The sequence below is a fragment of the Symphalangus syndactylus genome, chromosome 9 (genome assembly GCF_028878055.3).
Source record: "Symphalangus syndactylus isolate Jambi chromosome 9, NHGRI_mSymSyn1-v2.1_pri, whole genome shotgun sequence".
Taxonomy (NCBI): domain Eukaryota; kingdom Metazoa; phylum Chordata; class Mammalia; order Primates; family Hylobatidae; genus Symphalangus; species Symphalangus syndactylus.
Window position 1 is genome coordinate 135462387 of NC_072431.2, and position 25359 is coordinate 135487745.

The following is a 25359-nucleotide window of genomic DNA, read 5'->3' on the forward strand; positions in this document are numbered from 1 at the left end:
GCGGCGCGCAAGGGCACCGGCGGCGAGTGCCGCGGCCGCTGCCCCTCCCGGGACCCCCTGTACGCCGTCCGCCGCCGTCCAGGGTCTCACCGGCGACGGAACCCGCCGGCAGCAATTAGCCAGCATCCCGGGGTCGGCCCCCAGAAGCATTCCCCGGCCCAGGACGAGGATGAACAGGACAGGCGAGGCACAAAGTCGCAACTCAACTTTTTAGAAACATTATTTGCGTGTGTATGTGTGTAGCAGGAGAGAATGAGCTGATGCCGAGGGTCCAGCCACCCCGCCTCTGCCTCCTCCTCCCCCTGCCGCCGCTGCCCTCGCAGACGCGCGCGCACACACGGCACTTGGGCCGGGTTTCCGTGCTCCGTCCCCCCGTTTGGATGGGGGTTTTCATTTCCGAAGGAGGCAGAGCCCGCGGAGCGCTCTGAAGGGCTGGAGCCCCAAGTTACTCCTCGCCAGCGCTGGCCGCCCGCTGTCACTCGCGCCGGCTGGCCGAGGGAAGGGACCCGCACACCGGGCTTTGTTGTGGAAATCCCGGTTACCTGGTAAGTGGATGCCATAGGAACTCTGCTCGCAGGCGAGAGACGAGGAGAAACCGGGCGCTTGAGAGTGTGGGGGAGTTAAAGCTCAGAGACGCAAACTAGGGATCAGAAATAGTTTTCTACGCTGAGCCGGTGGCGTTCGCGCGGGTTTAAGGATATGTGCACCTCAACCCCCAGAGTCACAGGTCACCGAGAGACCTGCGCTTACTGAGACTGATAGCAACAATTAGGGTTCAAACCATGTTCCTGTCAGTGGCCTAAGAGCGCCCAGTGTAGAAGACAGATCAACAGGGCTTTCAAGTTTCGCTAATTAGCAACAGTTTTTGCTTTTCCATTTCAAATAGAGGGGGCAGAGGGGTACACAATCAGGGCAAGTTACAGGACGCACGGGCATGGGGCGCACCACTCCGGAGTCCCCACTGAAGGGAAACTTTGGCGAAGTGGGAATTGATGGGGTGACGTGAGGTCTCTTGCGCACACGCGGGGCTGTAGTTGTCTTTTCAAGTTCCACGTGTTTGTGGAGCTTCACGAAGGCTGTTTTCCACGCCTGTGGCTCATCCAAGCCGGTGTCCCCACGATTGCGGGAGGTGGTCGGGTTGAGGGTACCTACACTCCGCGCGGGTACCGGCCCGGCGACCCGCAGCCGCCGGGTCTATAACTATAACCTCCCACGCCGCCAGTGCGCAGACACAGCCAGACACCAACCCTCCCCGCCGGGTTCGTCACCTCGCGTTTACATTTTTATGAGGCCCGACAAAATGTCAGCACTGTTTGGAAAATGTCTCAGTCTGGGAGACTTTGTCCTGCGCACGGCTCCAGTCCCTATAAATGACCCTGTGTGTGTTTTGAAGTCGGCCCGGGTCGCTCTCTGGAAAGCGTGAGTGAGCTGCCGGCTCTCTCCTAGACACACACCTTGCCCCGAGCGACAGTTCCAAGTTACTCACTGGAGCTGACAAGTCACCTCGGGGACAAGGAAGTCACCCAAGTGTCTGGAAATCTTGGCCCTGGCTGATTTGTCATCCTATGGATGATTCAATTAGGTACCTGACGGGAGAAACTTTGGGGAAGGGTTTCTGGCTCCGCGTTCGCGCCCTCCGACTTGTTGGAGGTGTTTGGGAGGCGAGAAGCGAAAGGAAACCACAGGGTGAAGCCACTGGCTCGGAGGGGACTGGGGGCCAGCGTGGGGGGACTGCGATCCCTGCCGTGGCTCCCCGGGGCTACAGTCTCCGGCCTGGCCGGGCAGCAGCGCGCGCAGGTCCCCGCCGCCCGGGCTTCCCAACCGCAGCACCCTTTCGGCCCCCGACTTACTCAGGAGCGAGTTGCACAACAGGAAGCCGGCACTAGTTTGTTTTGTTTTGCTGCGTTCGCTCGCTCGCTCGCTCGCGCACGGGGCCGAGGGTTAGGGGCGGAGGCGGCGGGGGAGTGACGGGGTCGCAGCCGCGCGCACCCCGCCGGGCGCTGTCGCCTCCGCCTCCGGACCCGCCCCTAGCTCCGCGCCAAGGAATCTCCGACCCCGGCAGCGAAGCTAGTCCTATAGGGAACCGATAAGGGCTGCCCTCCTGCCTTGTCCTACGCGCCTCTCCTTGCCGCCCGGCACCTCTCCCGACTTCTCCAGCCCTCCTCTTGGCAGGAGTGGTCTCGAGGACTGAGACTACTGCTCTGTGTGCCTCCTTGAGCCCCACGCTAGGTTGCTCTGGTATCAGCTTGACCCTCATCTCTGGAGCATGTAAACCCGGGGAAGGGGTAGGGAGGTACTTCCGGAATCACAGGGAGTAGGGTCCGTAGAGACAGGACTTCTGGAGTCGCGGCCCCATTTCACAGAGTGGGTTGCTGTTGCACCCTCTCCCTGAGCTGGCAGAACCACCTTCCTCCAGGACTTCAGCATCTCCCGAGAGTTGGGGCCCCAGGGCCCTGGAGTTTGTGAGAAGAGGGAAGTTCTGCAGCTCCCCCCAGTGGACCAGTTCCCTTTAGTATGGGACCGGGAATCTCAAGGACAGAATATTAAAGCTAGAGTGGACCTTGGCTTCACCTACTGATGAAACCCAGGCCCAGAGACGTTAGAGGTTTTGCCCAAGGCCTCACAGCCAGTTGTTGCAGACCCTTGAAGTTCTCAGTTCCCAGTTAAGAGACCATTTCTTGGCTCTAAGATGAACTCAAGACAAATGCAAAGTCTGGTTCTGTCCCCTCTGAAAGCTTTGATGAGTCATGATTTCTACCTTGGGAATTAGCCAGACTTCTGTTTCACCCTCTGTCTTGTTCCTCACTGGACCTCCCTTTTTAGACTAAGCTTTTTTTTTCTTTGGTACAAAATCGATTTGTGTTGGTTTAAACCTTCCTATTTCTTCTCTTTTATCTCCTTCTAGTTTGCTTCCATTGGTTGTGTGTGAAGCAGGTGCAACCTTAAAAGGTTTGCAGAAAAAGAATCCGCCACGATGAAGGTCGTTCTGAGAAAGTTTGAAGCAATTTAGACAGGAGAGTGTTAGATTATATGCATTTTTTTTGCAATTGAGAACAAGCTGAAGTATAAGGATCATCTGTAACCGTACTGCAGTTTTCATATATTTTCACTAGTCATCTGTGCAGCCAGACTAGCTCTGACGCTACCTTTGAAAGGAAGGGTAGGGGGCATTTTTATTTTTTTCCGCTATTTTCAAAACACCTTTCCTTATTGGTAGTTTGTAATTGCTTTCTTTTCTTGCCCAGAAGACTCAGTAATCCTTGAGTATGAGTAGATCAATTTAACTGCTGCTGTTAACTCCTCCCCTTGGTTCACCTTAGGCCAGTTTGGGGACAGCATCGTTGATCTCCTAATTGCACTGAAGTTCCTTAGTAGGCAGGTTATTGGAGGTTGAATACCTAGGGTTTGTTGGTTTGCTTGGAAGAAGTGATCATCGCTTCAAATAAGAAAGGCAATCTTTATTGGGGTGGTGGATGAACTCCAAGGTCCACCTAGTGGGTGAAATTCCTACTGAGCTCAAATAGGCTGGGTAGGAGAGGTTAAATAATACCCAGATAATGTTTTGTATCAGCCCTGCCTTCATTTATGCAGGAGAAAGTGGTCCTTCTGCCATTTCAGAAGAGAGCTCAGTGTTCTCGGCCTTTTTTTTTTTTCTGTGACTGTTCTTTCCTACTAGTAAATTAAGCCTGAGGACATTCATTCTTTCCACTGTTGTCTTTCATAATTATTGATCTTTGGAGTTGGAGTGTTAATTTACTCTTCTCCCAGATTATAGAAGATGTACTTCTTGAAGGAGATAACTCAGAAAGTGGCGTCACATGCACATTTCTCATCTCTGGAGAAGTCATTTTCTGTGTTTCTGTGATTATTTTCTGTAGAGGGCATTATATTGTAAATAAGGTGGAAATACAAGGCTTAACTGTTTTACTTTTCCCTAAGTTTGGTTGGTTCGTAGACTATCAGGACTGGGGAAAAAAAGGCACATAGGAAATCTGTGTGATAAAAAAAAACTTGTTGCCATTCTCATTCAAGGAAGATGACACATAACAAAACCTTTGAAATGACATTGATACATAGTTTGATTAAAAGATGCCCAAGTCCCCAGTTTTTGTAGTTTCCCACTTACTTTAGGCAGAGTTGACACAAAAGCCAAATTTTCTATTGAGATAAAATAAGATATCCTTACGGAAAAGCACACTTATCTTGAGCTTGATGCATTTTTTTGCAAGTGGAACACGCCCCCATAACTGGCCTCCAGATCAAGAAACAGAGCATTATCAACACACCAGAAACATCTCTCACACTCCATTCTAGTTACCACCTCTTCCTAAGGTAACCACTGCCCTGGCTTCTAACAGATGTATTAGTTTTGTCTGTTTTTTTTTTTTTAAAAAATCTTATGTAAATGGAATAATTCAATATGCACTCTTGGGTCTGGCTTCTTTCGCTCAACACAACAACCTTTTATTAGGTCAAATAATTTGGACTCCCCCTTTAAAGATGATGGAAACAGTCTGGCTTGCAGAAATTAGTGAGGCATTACTTAATATGATAGAATTAAGGAAAAACACTAACCAAACTGAAGCCATATTTATATTCTGATGACAGTCTGGTTGGGGAGACCAAACAGACAAAAGTGAAATGTCTAATGTGACACCAGTGTAGGTGAGCAGGAAAATTCAGAGGCGTTCCTTCCACTAAGGCAACCCAGAGTGTATTTCACAGTCCTTTCGTGAGGGCCAGCAACCCCCATAATAAAAAAAAGTAAACGCCTGGTTTCAGTATTGAACTGTTCATTTGCAACTTTTAGCTGGGATTTTTCATTGTTCACCGGTAGGCCAAGATACAGGCAAGAATAACATGCCTACCCAGAAGAGTGGAATAGAATTTCTGTGCTACTTTTTCCTAGTAGAGAAAGGAAAAGACTAGGAAACATGCAACTGTAATTAAACTGGTTCCATAAGCCATGGGATTCATGATTATGGTCACACCTCACTTATATTGTATTTATTCAGGCAATAAATTATAGATGTGGGTTATAATTGTATATTTCACTGACACCATGTTTTTCAGTATGAGCAGTACGGAATGAACAATATAAATAGAATAAATGTATGTGAATATATAGATGTAGCATAAATATATGATAAATGTACTGTGAAAAATATAAATATATAGGTGTAAAACAATCTATGTACATGTAAGGGCTGGGGAAAGTTCAAAGATAAATTAGCTCTGACCCCAGAACTTAATAAAATTAGAATTTAGACAGGAAAATGAAACACACGCAGATAACTATAATGCAGTGTAGAAAGTTACAAATGTTGAAAGAGAGGTCTGTAGAGTAAAATAACATTTATTGGGTCCTTTTGTGTACTGAACAGTGTGCTAAGCCTGTGATATGGATTCTCATTTATTATTCTGTATTTTTTTGTTTTTGTGAGGCATAGTTTTGCTCTTGCTGCCCAGGCTGGAGTGCAATGGTGTGATCTTGGCTTATTGCAACCTCCCCCTCCTGGGTTCAAATGATTTTCCTGCTTCAGCCTCCCAAGTAGTTGGGATTACAGGCATGTGCCACCATGCCTAGCTAATTTTGTATTTTTAGTAGAGATGGGGGTTTCACTGTGTTGGTCAGACTGGTCTTGAACTCCTGACCTCAGGTGATCCACCCACCTTGGCCTCCCAAAGTACTAGGATTACAGGTGTGAGCCACTGCGCCTGGCCCGTTATTCTGTAATATTATGAACTATGCACAGTAGCATCATCCCCATTTTACAGGTCAGATTTGTAGAGACTAAAAAAGGATCAAGGAGGGCCTAAAGTGGATATTTGGGGTGGGCTTAGAGGATAAGTAGGATCTGGATTTGGGGGAAAAGAGAACAAAATAAAGGAGGAGGGAAAAGAGCATCGAGCTGGACTCTAAGGCGGTTTGTAGAATTAACAGAAACAAAGATCCAATCATGTTCCACTTTGGGAAGAAAAGGAATTTGTAAAACTTGAATTATGAGGTTCTCAGTAGCTGAGGGCAGACTTGAGTCAAAGAAAGCTGGTGGGGCCATCCTTGTCTGATGTGATCTCTTCAAAGCCAGGAACAAGAATGACTACACATTCCTTCAGGAGGAGCAAGCCTTGCTGAACTGCAGATGGGCAGATAGCGTCACAATGCAAGATCAGATCCTGTCCTACTCTCCATGATAAGAGATCAGACTTTCTGAATACCAGTGATTTCTAAAGTTCTAAGCCAGCTCCATCAAGTTTCTTTTGTAGGCCTGCTGAATATTGTACACAGAAAACCAACCAGATGCCAGGGCTAGTTATGAATTCTTGTTATTCTTGTGTGTGAAGAAATGGATTAATGTTTTCCCAACCTTTTCAGCATGACCGATAGATTCCACTTCTGTCTGTAACTTGGCTGAGTCATTCACGAGGTTTTCAAAAAATCTTTTTAATAAATATGTTGTCATGTTGGTTAAGGGCCTAGTCATTGTTGTGGACGTTCATACTTCCGCAGTGATGTCAGTGAACATAATTTAACTTCGTAAAACTGCTGTCTACCAACAGCCAGAAATAGTTACATCGGTCACTTTTAAGCAATAACTATGCTGAAGGAAAAATATCACTCAGTTATATGTGTGATGGGGACACAATAAGATGCCTGAATATTTGGTTTGAGTGATAAATTTTATTTCTAGAATCTTCCATAGGTAGATGTTTGTTACCTTTTTTAAAGTATTATGATTTTTAGCCTTGCAAATACCTAGTCATGTGGACTGAGTAGTTATACAGACTAAAGGATAATGAATGCTCTTTTCATTTGCCACTTTTTATTCCTTATGTACCCTTTTGTGTGAGGATGGGCTCGTTTTTTGGTTGTTTGTTTGTTTTTCTTGAAAGAAACATCTCCAGCCAGTTATTTTACTTTTATGCTTCTGAAGAAGAGCCTTTGTGTCTCAAACCGTAGCCATGTGCTATTCACTGTTTGCAATTGAGGTAATTAATTCAGCCAGTGACGTCATCGGGAATGTGTTCATTTTTCCATTTCAAATTCCTCTTTTCAGAATCTGATGGCTAACTCATATTAAGAACACATTTTGAAAGACTCAGTTCTCAAAGACATTGTATGTTAATATAAACTTTACCCACTTTAGCAGTATAAGAGGGGGGTTTTATTCCAGGGAAGTTACCTATCCCCTGCAATAAAAAAGATCCAAAATTTTCAGTAATTTTGATCCTGATTCTGTCAGTTGGTTGATCAGTTATTACTTATTGAGCACAATTGATCAATTGATACTTACTGCACAGTGAAAGATAGCAGTGGTAGGAATGAAGCTTTGTATCATTAAATCCTTATGTTTTATAAAGCCAAAAATGTCAAACCCTTAGATCTTTTCTGTTCTTCATTCTAGCTATATTTTGATATTTATTTTACTTTGACTGTTCAACTGTGTACCTGCAGCTGTTCTTGGTAAGTACTTGGGTAGACAAGTAGTCCAAGTGCTTTTTAACAGTGACTTCTATGCTGTTTTGGCTGTGACTCACCCTACAGTATATTTTTTGTCTTACCCAGAAGACGTATATGCATACAAATGGGCAGATAGGTATACTCACAAATAAGTGAAGGAAAACAAATACTTCACCATTAATACATTTGATACACTCCAATAGCTTCTATTTTATTCTAGTAGTGCTATTTCATTAAATAATGCTTTCTCTGTTGAATAATTAATTTCATGGACCACCAATGAATTGCAATCCAGTTTGAAAAACACTACTTTAAAATGAATACTTCATTGAACGTAGATGTAGGAACTTATAGCCTATGGGCCCAAGGCATGGTACTTTCTGAACTTATTTACATTTTTCTTAAAAATCTTTTTGGTTCCTCTTCTCCCTTGCCATTTTTGGTAGGACCATGGCTTTCTAGACCTTTCTGTACTCGTTGATGAGTTAATGACTGGGGCAACGTGAATGAAACACTTCTAAGTAATTACTACTGAAAGTAGTGACATTTAGTAAACTAGGAGGATATGAAAGTTATATAGATGCACTGAAGAGTGCCAAGGAGATTCTAAGAGAGGTTATTGAACTTTTAATATTGCCCTCCAGCAGTATATTCCTGAAGGTCTTGAATTTCCTCCAGCAATCTGTAGCCATTTTCATTGTGTGGAAGGCTCTCAATGCTGCTTCTGATGTTTAAATGAGGATTGACTAAGAGGAATAAATTCCTGAATTGGATGTGGTCATTCTTTTTTTCCTACCCCCTTCCTCTCCCTTTTCTCTCCTTCTTTCTTTCCTCTGTGTTCTGTTCATATTTACTACCCATATTTTGAATGTCATAGCTATTAATTTAAATTTAAAGTGACATGGCCAGTCCTTTTCACTCTATAAACTTAGGAAAGATTATTTTAATTTTTGAGAAAATTTTATGAAACATAAAAATGAAAAGTTAAAACATTTATATCTCTAATTAGATAGCAAAGGGTTTGAATGGACAGATAAAACAAAGTCAGAGTTTCTATTAGGTGAGGTCCCTCATGTTCATTACATTGTCTTTTCTGAGTGGTCTTTGGAAGAATGGTCTTGAATCTCTGCAGAGGTCACTAATTTGTCTTCAATTGGTATAACTCAGAAATGAAACCTATTTCGTCTTATTGGTGATTATATTGCTTAAGTAACATTTGTACATCTTAGTGTTCAGAATAAATATGTTAATATTCTTAGAATTACCAAGGTTAGGCCTTGGGAGTACCCAAGTGAATAGGTCTATACATTCTAGTTACTAGGTGTAACCTCCCTAACTTTCTGCTCCACATTTCAATAATGAAGAATTATCTCAGTTCTGTTTCTGTGTAACTTCTGTTGTAAATTCTATGAATTTGTCAGTTGTACTGAATAAAATTATGGAACCACAGAAATGATCAAACTCTACTTTGTTATGGGTTATCGTATCATAATATAGTACCCTCCAGTTTCAATTTGGAGGAATAATGTTGTACACATCCAATATATTTCCTCTATAATATCCTCTAGTTTCACAGGCGCGTGTTTGCACTTTCCTCTTGTTAAAATTGCAGACAAGAATAATTTTGATTTATTGGTGACATCTAATATAGCTGTGTTTATATTGTTGCCAATAAAATGACTTACATGATTGGTTTTTGTTTATACAATCTTTTCTGAGGAGTCAGTCACCTGTGTTAGGACAAGGTACATTCTGCTTATTTAAATGAACTCCTAGGATCTAAGAACATTCAGCTCTATCTGTCCTTGATTGAATTGCGAAGTGTGCTTCACACTGCAGCCGTGCATGAGAATAACTTATATTATCTATCAATAGGCTTTTCATTTCTATATTCTTCTGGCTACAAAAGCTGTAACAAGAGAAGCCCGTGGGAATAGCAGGGGCCTATTAACAATCAAGGCAGCGATGTTGAAAAGGCACCATTAATGAAATTATACAGTCATGAATCCAAAGGGGAAAAATAAAAAGGATCAATAAAAACTCTTATTGTAGGTGGCTTAGACAGATACATAAGAAGTAGAGTCAGAAGCAGTTTGTTTGCTGGCCAGTATTTTGTGCCTCATTATCAGGTTTTCTATGCAGAGTAAGAAGTGCTTGTGGCATAAGAAATGGAAAATGTAACAAAGGCTAAATGTAGCCTAAGGAAATGAAATGATGTATGAAAATTAATAATTAACTGGCTCATCAGATGAATTATGACTCTAGATGAGTCTATTAATGATATTTACTAAGAAAGGGCCTTTAGCTGTAAATAGGCATTATGGAAGTCATGTTCTTGAAATTTTCTGGAATGGATGAGTTAACATTGCTTTTCGTTTGTTTAATCTTTTAATCCATGACGAGCAGTGCCTGGAGCCTTGGGTAGAAGGTAGAGTCATGATTTTATATTTTAATTAAAGTCACGCATTTTCAGAAAACTAGTGGAATTACTAAATGGTTTTGTGCCTTAGTTTCCTTAGGGTTAAGTAATTTCCTCTCTGACCTGATTTACGGAAGTGTGTTCGAAGAGTTTGAAAGTGGTCAAAAGGAAAGATTTATTAACTTTCATGCTCACTCATATTAGCAGAACGAACATTTTCACTGTAGGAACGAATGTAGTATGAAACTCTAAATGTCACTATGTCAGATCCAAAATATCATAATTGATACCTCTGGATGCTCCTTGCTTTTTCTTTTTTTCGTTTGTTTTGTTTTTGTTATTGGTAGCCTGGGGTAGAGTAGTTGGATGGAGAACAGAGGAGAAAATGCTGACTAGAATAATGTGATTGGATTTTTAACCAGAAAGGTGCTCTTCCGATGGAATCCTGTCAGTTAACTTTTTGACACTGATTAGTTGTGATTTTACCTTTTTGGCAAAGTGTCAATGCAATGTTAAAATTTCTTCTTCATGGTTAGTATTGCCCACAGACACGTTGCTGATGGGCAAGCCTTTTTCTATCAGCTCTCACTTTGATGGGGGTGGTAGAGAATGCTATTATTTTTTGCTTCCATGTCTACCCTCCAGATTTAAATGCCATAGGTGTAAAATCTACATATTTATTCTTGATTATAGCAAATGGGCGTTCTTGATAGTCTTTCTTTTCTAAATTGCCTGGAATTACAGAATTTCAAGAGACCATAATGAATAGATGCAAATTCCTCAAATTTTTATGGATGAAAAACTGTAAGTCCAGAGAAGTTATAAATGATTTGTCAGAAGTAGAACTCGGGTATCTTGACTTTCTGAGTGCCATTTCATTCAGACTCTATGAGGGTCTTTCTTAAAAGTTATAATAGCATTTTATCCCTTTTTTTGTTATCAAGTGGACTTAGAATTATATCTTCATCATATGGCCTAGCTAAAAAGTATACAAAATATTATATAAATAGATGAATTTTATTTTTACATTCTAATATCTAATGTTTGAGAAATCTGTTGGCATAATTAATGTGAAAACTGGAATATTAGCCATATTTTCATGTTTAGTTTATTTTTGTCTCGAGGCTGGTTTTGCTCAGCTCACATGCCATTGGCCTATTGGTTTTTTCGTTATGGTATTAATCACTTTACTTTCTGGCTGTTGCTTTCTTAGTAATAAAATTAAGTACAACTTTGTTGTTGTTTTTACTTTCAACCTAAAACTATTTAAAACGGGAGTGCAGTTTATAAAAAAATAAAATAAATATTCATTCCAAGACAGGCAGGTGTGAATGGCTGATACTTAATTAAGTTCTCAGTGCTCTAATTATTTTTCCTTCTTGCAAACTCACCTTTTTAATGATCGTGCTAAGTACCTCCTTATGTGTTTCTATCCAGATTTTTGATGAGAATTTCTGCTCGTATATGATCTTGCTGCCAAAAAATGACTCCTTTATTTTTAAAAACCTGGAAATGGGCACAGTCTGGAAATCTGCAGACACTTGTCACTTGGACCGTGGTCTTAGTGACTCATATTTCCAGTCATGTTGAACAATTCTTTATTTAAAAAAAATTGCCAATGTGACATATTTCTTTTGCCTTTTTTTGGCTGGTGGGAGGGGGTTGCTGCTGAATAAGTGCTTTCTTCTGCAGGGTTCAGAGTGCTCAGAAAACACTATTTTATCAATGAGAGGAAAATAGATGGCCAATTTTATCTGGCAAAGTACAGAGACATTAAATGACTGTTGCTCATGATCTACCAATGAATGGATTAGCAGACTGGCTGGTGACACACAGGAGTTCTCCTACAGAAATGAACCATAAACAGCATTGGAATTTTTCCAATGTAAGAATTGAGGTTATCTAGTCACTCTTGCTTCATACTCATGGGAGAAGAGGGCAGGAGTGAGGCCTGACTTAGAGGAATATGGCTGAGTGTTTTCCAGAACTAGATGGCATGATAGTATTAAATGTCACAAACTGATGGCATTCTTAGTGAAAATAGAGAATTAGTAAGAATTAAGAAAACATTCTACATTTTATATTGTTAATTACTTTTGAATTTCCTTAAGATAGGCACACACAGCAAACTTTGCAGACGGCATAGTGAGTGCTTGAGTTAAAATTAGATATTTTTTATTTCCTAAAAAGAAAAAAATAAACTCTTCACAAAAAGTTTTTCTCCTTGATAGCCTTTTCTCGATTATTTATGGAGTCCTTTATTTGGAAGTTGAGTTGAAAAATGTTTGTTCAACACTTTGAGTGGATCATACACAAAAAGTAGGAATCATCCACTTGAGGTATCTGGTCACTCCTGCTTTGTACTCAGTCCTTATTTCCTGTGTTTGTTGAGCTTTGGCTTCTTTCCATGACTGTCATCTCTAAAAGACAGATTGTGACAGTGTCTATAATACATTTGGCATAGTGGCACAACCATGGCACTTTACCACCTCATTGCATACGTTTTGGGGAGCTATTAGTCAAGGGAGGGAAGGGCCCTCTTTAGTGATTTACAACCCGGCATCATCACGTGGGTGGGTGATGACGTCCTGCGATCATGTCAGTACTTCTCTTGGTTCTTGTTCTGCTTCCTTAATGTTAGGAGTCTTTATGGAACTATGGTAGATTTACTGAATGTCATGCATCATGTACATACTGGACAGGTCACTTTTAGAAGGGACATTCTCTCCTTATGCTCCCCGTAAGGCGTTTTGCACAGCGCTTCTCTTTTCTAGGATTTTAGTGGAAGGTTACAGTGTCGTGATGTTGATTCTCTTCCCATCCCCATAACTCAGGATCATTATGGAACCAAGACTCTAATGCTGCCATGAATACTTGAAGGTATGAATATATGGATATGCGAAAATTTTATGGTATTTCCAGGCCTAGGTGTTTATCTTTTTCGAATCTAGGGATTGTGAAAAGATAGCTCTTAAAGTGAAAATCAGAGATGGTTTAATGTCCCCATAGTCTCATTTAGAAGCCATGTCTGCTTTGTGGTTGTTTACTGGAGCTTTGAAGCATTGGTCTCACAGCTCAGGTAGGTGGTGCTTTTGGGTTTCCCAAGACCCGCTGTAGCAAAAGTGAACTAGTATGGACAGATCCTCTAGGGAGCAAAATAAGTTTTGTTTTGCAAGCTGGCACCAGTAGATTGTTGTAGTTGCCAAGAGCACTGTATTGAGAAGGGCTCAGTGGCAAACAAAACAATGCAGTGATCCATAATCCATGTCCACCATGAATGCAGAAGGGGAGAGTGCCTGCCAATGAGCCATGTATTTGAGGACCCTGTTCTACATAAAAGGCCATCTTGCTAAGAGTGCTTCTTTTCTTCCTGTTATGAATGATACACAGGTTGAAAAACTCACTGTATCTTACTTTCATTTTTGCTTTTAAAAATGCCTGCGTTTATTTTTTTAAACAGGCTTATAACCCACACCATGGATAACTTATTGGACTTTGCCTGAAAGGAGTCATTAGTGACATTGGATATTTGACCGTCTTGGCCACAGGTTTTTCAGAATGAATGGAAGATCATGCAGCATGAGTCTCCACTGGACATCGGGAACCCCACAGGGGCCTAGGATGGTCAGTGGTCACCACATTCCTGCCATCCGAGCCCACTCCGGGACTCCTGGCCCCTCGCCCTGTGGCAGCACATCGAGTCCCACTATGGGAAGCCTTGCTAACAACCTCCATCTCAAGATGCCCTCGGGAGGAGGGATGGCTCCTCAGAACAACATGGCTGAGAGCCCCATCCATCTGCCTGCCTTAAGCCCCAGGAGACAAATGCTCACCAATGGGAAGCCGCGATTCCAGGTCACCCAGGCTGGAGGCATGTCAGGGTCACATACTTTAAAGCCAAAGCAGCAGGAGTTTGGAAGCCCTTTTCCTCCAAATCCTGGGAAAGGTAGGATTGTCTTTCTGGGACCTTTTAAAAATGGAAACAGTTTTTCCTCCCCCATCCCATTTTCTGCCAGCAAATCCTATGGAAAAATACACGATTCAGTGTCAGGGTCAAAGTTGATGGTCTCATGATGATATATAGCTTGCTCAGTAAGGGAGTAGGTGGGTATGTGTTGAAGGGGAGGGGACCACATTGGTAAATGCTGAGTATGAGACATCTCCTGGGACTGTGAAACAGAGTAACAGTAAGATAGAAAGATAAGAAATAGGGAGGTAGGCTGGGTGGTTGTGGTGGAAGGGTAAGAGCTAGGTTAGCAAGATCCTGCCCTCCAGATACATGTAGCTCTGTCCTGTTTCCCTGGGGGCTGAATTCTCCAGGCCATGGACAAGAAGACTGACTGGAACTGTCCTTATGCCAGTGCTAAAAGTGTAGTGTAGAAGAAAGGTGGTGTTTGGAAGGAAAAGAATAAAAAGAGAAATTTTAATAACCAATAAAATGAGGAATCAATAAATAAAAATGATAAGAAAAATTAAGAGCAAAGCCTGTAATTTTTATCATATAGCTAGTAGCAAGAGGGAAGCAAGCTAGAAGGGAATAATGAAAAGATGTATTTTGTGCTTGCGGAGAACTAGAAAACCTGGTCAATTTGAAGTGTAGAGAGAATGTGCTTTTAATTCAATAGCGTTTGAATTACCATATATTTTAAATTAATAATTGTTTGTGAATAGCAAGTTATTTGAATGACACATTATCTCTAGAAATGGATGTTGAATTAATGAGGTTATATTGTAGATGACGTATGTATTTAGAGGAAGAGCATGTACTCCACGTAAAATATAGCTTTGCTGTATAAAATAGCACAAGGTATTTTTAGCATTCCGTCTTAAATGTTTATGTTAAAAATGCTTACACCACCGAATAGAATTACTAGCAACCTTCAGAATAGCCACTCATTCAGTTAATTAAGGTGAATAATGATTTCTATAGTCAGGTAGCCAAAAAGTTGTTTTAGCGTCTGTGTATTTCTGTGTTTGGATAAATTGGTATAAATGGGCAGGTTTTTTTTAAAAAAAAAAAAATAGTACTAAACATACATGCGCCTTTTAAATTAATTAATTTTTTGAGACAGGGTCTCACTTTGTCACCCAGGCTGGAGTACAGTGGCATGATCTTGGCCTCACTGCCGCCTCGTCCTCCTGGGTACAAGTGATCCTCCTGCTTCAGTCCCCCAAGTAGCTGGGACCACAGGTGCGTGCCACCACGCCTGGCTAATTTTTTTTTTTTTAGAGACAGGATTTAGTTATGTTGCTCAGGCTGGTCTTCATCTCCTGAGCTCAAGTGATCTGCCTGCCTTGGCCTCCCATAGTGCTTGGGTTACAGGCATGAGCCACCGTGCCTGGCCTTAATTTGTTTATTTTTCTTCTTCTTTTTTTTTTTTTTGTCTAGATTAGTTTTGAGTCATTTTATTTCTTAGAGGTACTGATATTTAGTGTATGTATAGGAAAAAGTTTGCCTGGGGCTACATCCAAAATAGGTTTCTCATTGTTGGGTTGCTATGTCCATGGTGTGGCAAGCTAAGTTCCCTCATGTTAAATTTAGGTGTTTAGATTTTCAGGGGCTGAGGCCCGATAATGCCTTTTAGTTCATGCTTGACTAGTGAACTGTAGCTTGCTTTTGTATGTACTTGTGTTTGCAATCCTGACTGACAATAATAATGGTGATAATATTAATAACTTGCCTTTATTGTATTGTAACTCAGCATATGTCAGGCACCGTGTTAAGTGCTTTCCAATACGTAGTCTCAGTTATTCCTCAAACAGCACTGAGTTGTATGCTATGGTTATTTAACTGATAAGGGAACTAAGGTCTAGAAAGGGTAAGTAACTTCAGAGACACCAGCCAGTAGGGAGCTTGGGAATACTAACTTTGATGGCGGTCAGAAGTGGCTGTAATTAAAGCCATGTTTTTTTTAAAAAAACCTCAGATGCTTAAGGGCTAGTGTATTCTCAGGGTTGATACACTTTGAAATGCCTGTCAGAAGTAGTGCTGCTTCTTAATTCTCTTCCCTGTGGCTTTTTGTTTCCTTGCTCAGCTTCCTAGCTTACAGTGCTCCTCCTGGATCTGCATGGTTGGGACATGCATAGGCACAAATGAGGGGTGGAGGACAGCTGTATTATTGTCACCTCTAGCTTTGGAGCTTAGATACCATCAGTGGTCTAGATGGTGCGAGAAGTGGCTGAATGTATCGTTTCTTCAGATCTTGGTTGACAGTTCCTATACTAAGCCAATAACTCGTTGAGGATGGTGATCTAGGATTATTTGAACTTTGATCATTTACTCTACAAATAATTATTGAGCATATATTATGGGTGAGCCACTGTTCTGGAGATGCAATAGCCAATAAAGCATAGTCCTTTCCCTCAAGGAGTTGGATAATTCATACAAACAAGTGGGCATTTAAAATACAGCACAGTAGGCGGGTGCGATGGCTCAAGCTTGTAATCCCAGCAGTTTGGGAGGCCAAGGCAGGCAGATCATTTGAGGTCAGGAGTTTGAAGCCAGCCTGGCCAAGATGGTGAAACCCTGCCTCTGCTAAAAATACAAAAATGAGCTGGGTGTGGTAGTGGGCGCCTGTAATCCCAGCTACTCGGGAGGCTGAGGCAGGAGAATGGCTTGAGCCTGGGAGGCAGAGGTTGCAGTGAGCAGAGGTTGTGCCATTGCACTCCAGCCCGGGCAACAGAGCAAGACTCCATCTCAAAAAAAAAAAAAAAAAAAAAAATACAGCACAGTACGGACTCCGGTAGGGATACACTCAGAATGGTATGGCCACATAGAAGGGTTCCTGGCCTGTGCTGTATAGGCAGATACTTGGAAGGTAAAGAGCTAGCTTTGCAATCATACAAAGTGCATGTCCTGTGTGTGTGTGTGTGTGTGTGTGTGTGCACGCATGCATATGTGTGCATGGAGGGGGTTGTCTGGAACTTATTCTGGGAAGGGAGAAAAATGCACTCAAAACCTGTAGGGGAGAAATCCTGGTGCATTTCATGGACTTGCACCTGGTTCCACATGGGTAGGGGTACAGAAAATCTGTGGTAAGAGATGAAGATGGAGAAGAATCAGCAGAAGCCAGAGGAAGGGCCATGAATGATGTGCCAAGGAGTTTGGATCCGTTTTGAGGACGCTGATGGAACATGGGACTCTTGTGGGTTTATTAATTAGGGTTTTCCAGAGAAATAGACGAATAGGATACATATCTACATGTGTATATTTGTTTGTGTGTGTATATATATATAAAGAAATTTTTTATAAGAAATTGGCCCTTGGGATTATGGAGAGTGGCAAGTTCCAGGATGTACAGGCAGAGTCAGTCAGCTGGAGACCCAGGAGAGCCAGTGGTTTCACTGCAGTTTGAGTGAAGGCCTGAGAACCAGGAGAACCCATGATGTAGTCCCTGTCTGAAGGCTGCCAGGCTCAAGATCCAGGAAGAGCTGATGTTCCAGTTTGAATTTAAAGGCAAGAAAACAGTCAGTGTCCCAGTTGGAAGGCAATCAGGCAGGAAGAATTTTCTGTTGTCGGGGGCAAGGGTCAACCTTGTTCTATTCAGGACTTCAACTGATTGGCTGAGAACCATTCACATTAGGGAGGGCAATATGTTTTACTCAGTGTGGTGACTAAATGTTAATCTTACCCAAAAACACCCTCATAGAAATACCCAGAGTAGTGTTGGACCTAATATTGGGGCACCAAGTGGCCCAGTCAAGTTGACACATGCATTTTAACCAAAGCAGTATCATTGCTTTGGGGCAAGATACAGTTTACATGGCGGCTAAGAAAATGCATTTTCTAAGCTTTGAAAGTGATTATAGCAACTCTTAGGGAAGCAGTAGAGCTGTGTACGGAGAAAAGTTGTTACCTAAGAATTGCTACACAGACAAGCATCTGACTTGAAGACTGAAGAATCTTTGATGGAAGGCTCATGAGAAGTATACATTTGATATTGTTTATATTATTTAAAAATTTGAGTTCTGCTCAGTTGAAAACTCAAATAACAGTGGCTTTAACATCATAGATTGTGGTTCCCAAACAGTGTGTTAAAGGTCACTGGAGTGCCACAGTGAATTCTGGGAGTCGCAGGGTATTTTAAATTTAGAAGGAAACAGGGATATGTGATATCCTTTGGACACCAGGCAAACTACTAGGTTGAGGAGGTTGACAGTTTTAACAGTAAGTTGCACTATGTTCCTTTTGGTGACATCGTATCTTTGAGAAGCTCCATTTTCAGTAGTTGCGATTTAGAAGCAGCAAGTACTTTTTACACCCATGTCCACGGCAGCATTATTTACGATAGCCAAAAGGAAGAAACAACCCAATGTGGTATATACATACAATGGAATGTTATTTAGCCTGAAAAAGAAAGGAAGTTCTGACGCATGCCACAACATGGATGATCTTTGAGGAAATTATGCTAAATGAAATGCACTAGTCACAAAAGGACACGTATTGTATGATTCCTTTTGTATGAAGTTCCTGGAATGGTCAAATTCATATAGTCAGAGTGGTGGTTGCTGGGAGCTGGGGAAAAGGGGGCATGAGGAGTTAGTGTTTGATGGGTACAGAGTTTCAGTTGGTGAAGATGAAAAAGTTTTGGAGATGGGTAATGGTGATGGTTGCACAATAATGTGAATGTACTTAATGCCACCAAACTGTACACTTACAAATGATTAAGATGATCGCTTTTATGCTGTATATATTTTACCACAATTTTAAAAGAGCAAATACCAAGTGAAAATCAGCATGGAATGGGTGATTGTGTCCAATCTTACTCCAAAGTTTGAGAAACATTAGAGTGCACAGTTTAACACACATCCCATTAGTATTTGTGGTTATTTAAGAATGAAATAAAAATACTTTTTTTCTTTTAATTTATTTGTATTATTTTTTCAAACAACTAATAAGCTGTTAGTACATACATGTTATTGAGTTGTTTACATCTAACTACTTGATAAATGCAACTTCAGATGTTTCTTTTGGCCTAGGGGTACCATGGAATAAATTACTGAAACACTGAGCATGCTATGAACTGAGAACATTTGGGAACTTTTGTTGTAGGAGTTTATTTTTATTATACAGAGAAGGCTGCAGTAGATGCTTGCTGCTAGTAGTTGGCCACTCCGCTCTCTGTGGTCGAAGATCATGGAGCTTTCTTTAGTCTTCTTCTAGATTGCGCAACATCTGCCTCATTCCAGCTCCAGCTATCTAGTCTGCCTTCTGAGAAGAGTGAGGAGGAAGGAAGAGGACAAAAGGCAAAAGACAAAAAGAACAACTCCTCCCAGATCTGTTCCTCTTCAAACAGCTTTCCCAGGTTCCCTACCCAGCTATTCCCATTTAAATTAACGAATCATTGCATAACTTATTTCTTAAATACAATTCATTGTTTGATGCTGAATTTATCATTTTTTAAAGTTTGATCTTGCCTTATGCTGTTTTGTGTTGTATTATACTGCATTTAACTTTTTTTGCATTTTGCCTCTTTTATCTTTCTCAAATAAGGTGAACCACTTGAAAGTAAGTTGCAGACATTGTGACCTCCAAGTTCCTAAGCCAGTATCTTTCATGTTATATAACCAAAATATATTAATCATAACCAAAGAAGTTAACTTTCATACAAAGTATTATTTATATATAGTTACATTTTAAAATACAGTCCAGGCTGGCGTGTGACTCATACCTGTAGTCCCAGCACTTTGGGATGCCATGGTGGGAGGATGGCTTGAGGCCAGAAGCTCAAGACCAGTCTGGGCAACAAAGTGAAACCCTTCTCTCTCTACAAAAAATAAAATAATTAGCTGGATATGTTGACATGTGCCTGTTGACCCAGCTGTGCGGGAGGCTGAGGTGGAAGGATCACTTGAGTCCAGGAGTTTGAGGCTGCAGTGAGCCATGATTTTGCCACTGCACTCAAGCCTGGGTGACAGAGTGAGACCCTGCCTCAAACATAAATAAATAAATAAATAGTAATCCATATTTAAAGTTTATATTATTTTTATTTCATTCTACTTATTATGATATAAATTATTATTTTCTTTCCCTGCTTATTATCTAAATGTCCTTTATAGCTGTTTTTTTTTTTTCCTGATCAAAGATCATATATTACCTTTGGTTGTCATATCTCTTTAGCCTACTTCAACAGACTTTTTTCATTGTCTGTTGTATTCTCAAGGATAAACCTAAGTAAAGGAATGATATAGGAAAATAACATTTTAAACCAGTATCAGTATTTTAAAATTAATGATGTGGCAGTGGAGAAAAACACACAGCTAGCTAACCAACTGACCAAACAAGCTCTAATCTAAGCTCTAGATTAACACCAGTTGAAATATCCAGCCACAGACAGTAAAAAATAAACATGAAACTTGATGTATTATTTAAAGTACATTAATTTTTCAGCCTCCCAGCCTCTCACAATACATTATTTTTCTTAAACCGGGTCTTTACAAGAGACAACAACCTTAAGTGACACAAGAGTTTTTTAATCCCAATTAGTTTGGTGTCCTTTGTTGATATTATTCTTTTTTTTTTTTTTTTTTGAGACAGAGTCTCGCTCTGTCACCCAGGCTGGAGTGCAGTGGCGCAGTCTCGGCTCACTGCAAGCTCCGCCTCCCAGGTTCACGCCATTCTCCTGCCTCAGCCTCTCCAAGTAGCTGGGACTACAGATGCCCGCCACCACGCCCGGCTAATTTTTTGTATTTTTAGTAGAGACAGGGTTTCACTGTGGTCTCGATCTCCTGACCTTGTGATCCGCCCGCCTCGGCCTCCCAAAGTGCTGGGATTACAAGTGTGAGCTATCACGCCCGGCCATCTGTTTTTTTTTTCTTCCAGTTCCTCTACATTTCTTTGTGTTTCATTAAAAAAATACGCTGATATATATATATATATAATATAAAAATATATATAATATATATAATATAAAAAATATATAATATAAAAATATATATATAATATAAAATATACATAATATATATGTGTATATATATAAAAATTTATATATGTGTGTGTGTATATATATATATATATATATATATATATATATATTTTTTTTTTTTTTTTTTCGAGATGGAGTCTTGCTCTGTTGCCCAGGCTGGAGTGCAGTGGTGCTATCTGGGCTCACTGCCACCTCTGCCTCCCGGGTTCAAGCAATTCTCTGCCTCAGCCTCATGAGTAGCTGGGATTATAGGTGCCTGCCACCACGCCCGGCAACTTTTGTGTTTTTAGTAGAGATGGGGTTTCACCATGTTGGCCAGGCTGGTCTTGAACTCGGGACCTCGTGATCCACCTGCCTCGGCCTCCCAAAAGTGCTGGGATTACAGGCGTGAGCCACCGTGCCCAGCCACACTGATATTTTTAAAGAGTTCAGGTGAGTTGTCTTGTTCCACACTCTGGTTTGTCTGATCATTTCTTCATGGTTGGATTCAGGTTAAACATTTTTGGCAAGAATACTATGAAGGTGATTTGTGTACCACACATTGCATTATACCCAGAAGCACTGAATGCTGCTTCATCCTAGTGTTTGTGATGCTATATTTGATCACCTGGCTAAGGTGGTGTTACCAGATCTCTGCATTGTGAAGGTCACTTTCTCTTTCAAAATGTGTAAGTGATCTTGTGCAAATATCTTGTCCTCCAACAATCTTTCATAGCATCCATTGATGATACTTGTCAGAATCAGTTTTTCCATGGTTGGCTGCATAGTGGTGATTTGCTGATTCTTTTCTTCCTGCTATGTTTATTAGCTGGTATTCTTCTGGAGAGAGGAGTTTCTCTCCCTTTTCTTTTTGTGAATCACTACAGAATCACTCATGGATTTTTTAAAAAATTATTCTGTTATAATTCATTACCATCATTATTCTTTGTGATGCTCAAATTGTCCCACATTTGACCAGTGGGAGCCCCTTGAAGTCAATTCTTGTCTTTATGACATGTTTCCATTAAGTACTTCCTTGCTTACAGGCATAGCAAGATGTTCTAGGCTCACTTTTACTTGCATGCCCCATACCTGGAATCATGCATTTTCCCAAGAAGCTCAAGTCCCTCTTAGTGGGGAATCTTTGGAAAACTGGCTGAAAGGGTGTTCTTCTTGACTGTGGGTTGTCATTGCTTGTAAGCCCTTTCCACGGACAGAGTTAGGAAATATATTAGAGAAAGACAGTGAGTTCCAATTAAAATGCAACATTACTGAGTTCTTCCTCACACTGTCTTATTGCACACCTTTCAGTGTTTTCAGCAACGTCAGTGTATTTTTTTTGCTCTGTCTACGACAAAGAGTTACTTTGAGTTTTATGTTTCTCAGATAATAAAAATTAGTTTAAAAATTGATCATTTACTACATGTACATTTTTAATGAGTAGAGGTGAGTGTGTTCCTATTTGTCTGAGCCACTGAGTAAGCAGGGAGGACAGGGTGCAGTTGGCAACTTACTAGTCTCGCTGGAATCTGTGTGTAAAGGATCCCGGTTATATTGTATTTCCCCTACTTCCTGCTCCAACAGTTACTCACTGTAGTTAGACTGGTAGAAAAGCATTTTTCAAAGCATCTCGGAAATCAGTTTTATGATCCCCACTTTAAGCACATTTGACACAACTATTTAAATATTTAAGACAATTTTACATTTGTAGTACCCGGAGGAGTATATAATTGGGAAGATTTCGTTATAAGAGTTTTCATTTTACTTTAGGGCTTCTGACATTTCTTACTGGGCTCTGCTGTCCTTTGAGACAAAGGGAGTTAGTTATTCATTAGCGTTTGTGGGTTATTCATTATTGTTGGTCAGACAAAAAAGACAGAATAATATCAACAAAGGACACCAAACTAATTGGGATTAAAAAACTCTTTTGTGTCACTTAAGGTTGGTGTCTCTTGTAAAGACCTGGTTGAAGAAAGATAATGTATTGTGAGAACCTGGGAAGTCGAAAGCTTAATGTACTTTAAATAATACATCAAGTTTCATGTTTGTTTTTTACTGTGTGTGATTGGCTATTTCAATTGGTTTTAATCTAGAGCTTAGGTTAGAGCTTGCTTGGTCAGTTGGTGAGCTAGCTGTGTGTTTTTCTCCACTGCCCCATCATAAATTTTAAAATACACTGATTTAAAATGTTACTTTCCTATACTTAGGAAAAGTATTTCCTTTACTTACGTTTATCTCTGGGAAAACAACAGACGATGAAAAAAGTCTGCTAACACCAGTGTGTGTACCGTGTTGAATGCAGCCATGTTAGAACTGGGATAAGAGTGGAGACTGGGGTCCCGCAGTTTTGAAGAGATGCAGTTAATATATTACCTAAAGAAAGTTGGGGCAGTATCCGTGGTTATTTTTTTTCACTTCTGCTTTTTAATCATTTATATTTTCCTGCACTTGCAATGTGGCTTCCTGCAGAATTAGAGCAAATAAAGTTAATATTCCATAAAAGTTTCCAAAAGTAACCAAACAGCCAGAGACCAAAGGCATTATTCCAGTTGAGGTAGTCAGAGTTTTCATTTTGTCTCGCCAACAAGTCAGGTGAAACACAGTGTTTACTTTTGTTTATTCTCTGAGCTACACAGGGTCCAGTTTGTATGATTTATTGATGCTGTGTATAAATCAAATTGATGATGGACTTCCAAGTATTACTCAATCGGAGGCGTGATTTGTTCCAATTATAAAAGGGGGTTTCAGTCTCATAACATTACATCTTTAAAAGAATCTACTCTGTTAATACCCTTCCCCGCTTCGAATGCTACAGGACATGAAGCTGAAATGTAACTTTCATTAGTCACGTATAACATTTTCTTTTGTCCCTCCCTTCCCCTCCCCTCCCCTCCCCTCCCCTCCCCTCTCCTCCCCTCCATTTTCTTCTCCTCTATTTTCTTCCCTTCTCCTCTATTTTCTTCTCATTTTTTTTCTTTTCTTTCAGTCTTACTCTGTTTCCCAGTGCACTGGCACTGTCTGGGCTCACTGCAACCTCCACCTCCTAGCTTCAGGTGATTTTCCAGCCTCAGCCTCCCAAGTAGCTGGGACCACAGGCATGTGTCACCACTGGCTAATTTTTGTATTTTTTTTTTGTAGAGATGGGGTTTCTCCATGTCGCTCAGGCTGAGCTTGAACTCCTGAGCTCAAAGTGATCCATCTGCCTCGGCCTTCCAAAGTGCTAGGATTACAGGCATGAGCCACTGCTCCTGGCTAACCTGTAGCATTTTCTAGGGCGGTTAAAGGGGAGCAGCCTTGGACTTGTACAGTACTTTGTACTTCACAAACTTTCATATGGATTATCTCATGTGATGTGATTAAAGGCAGCATCCTGTGAGATGGGGTAATTGGCCCCATTTTAGGGATGAAGATACCAAGGCTCAGTTTGCTGGTGATCTCATTCTTTTAAAAAATATTTATTTATTTATTTACTTATTTATTTATAGAGGCTGGGTCTTGCTCTGTCCCCCAGGCCAGAGTGCAGTAGCACGATCATAGCTCACTGCAGCCTTGAAGTGCTGGGCTTAAGTGATCCTCCCACCTCAGCCTCTCATGTAGCTGAGACCACAGGGGTGTATCACCCCACCTGGCTTTTTTTTTTTTTTAATTTTTGTAGAGATGGGATCTTGCTGTGTTGCCCAGGATGGTCTCAAACTCCTAGGCTCAAACGATCCTTCCACCTCAGCCTCCCAAAGTGCTGGGATTACAGTTATGAGCCACCATGCCCTGCCCAATCTCATTCTTTATGTGCTGTGTGGTTTTCCATTGAATAGGACCCCACGGTCTTAGATCTTTTGCTATAGGAGTTCAGAGAAATCTTTCTCCTTCTCTCTGTTGGAATACAGGGTGCTGCCATTCCTGAAAAAGTATACTTTTAAAAACTCAAACCATTCAGCTGTCGTTTCCATCCATGAGCTGAGGAAATGGGCACTTACTCCTGTTTTTGAAAATTTTACTTGACAGTTTTCAACAGTTGGCCCCTCTGAGCATGGAGAGCGTTGTCTACTGGGGAGGAGTTAGGCAGCCTTTTGTGTGGCCACCTGAATGACATCGGTATATGCATAAGCACCTTTCCATGCCTCTGTCTATATGAAGTCTTGAAACCCAGGCAGGCAGATACTATGAATGTGAATAGATTTGCTACTTCTGCCTTGTCACATTTTAAAGACACAATAGATGGTGACTTGTATTTAGTGCTTATTTTCATGGCTGCCTTATTTGAATAATGAAAGATGTAAAAAGTTTGTAATTGGATCTAACATAATAAACACATTACAAAATGCAACTTGTGGTGTAGGACCTTGCTACTCAAGTATAATCTGAGGACCAGCAGTTTTAACCTCCCCCAGGACCTGGTTAAAAATGCACAGGGCCGCTCCAGACCTCTTGAATCAGAATGTGCATTATAACAGTATTCCCAGGTGATTCGTGTGCACAGGGCTGGCTTCATGGATGTGTGAGCCGTCACTGCACAGGGTCCTGCACCCAGAAGGGGTGCCCTGTGCTTAGGGTTTGGTGTTCTGTGGTCACCTTCT

The 25359-nt window shown here is 41.2% G+C and overlaps 1 protein-coding gene across 2 annotated transcripts in view; it reads left to right on the forward strand.

Moving 5' to 3' along the window:
• Positions 1-263: 263 nt before the first annotated feature.
• Positions 264-25359, forward strand: part of GLIS3 (GLIS family zinc finger 3) — a 491196-nt gene continuing 466100 nt past the window's right edge. The window contains exons 1-2 of one of the 2 annotated variants that reach the window (XM_063609882.1): positions 264-545; positions 13430-13827. In XM_063609882.1, the coding sequence (XP_063465952.1) occupies positions 13440-13827 (388 nt within the window). In that variant the 5' untranslated portion in view covers positions 264-545; positions 13430-13439. The remainder of the gene's footprint in view (positions 546-13429; positions 13828-25359) is intronic. The other variant, XM_055294333.2, reaches the window with a different exon arrangement.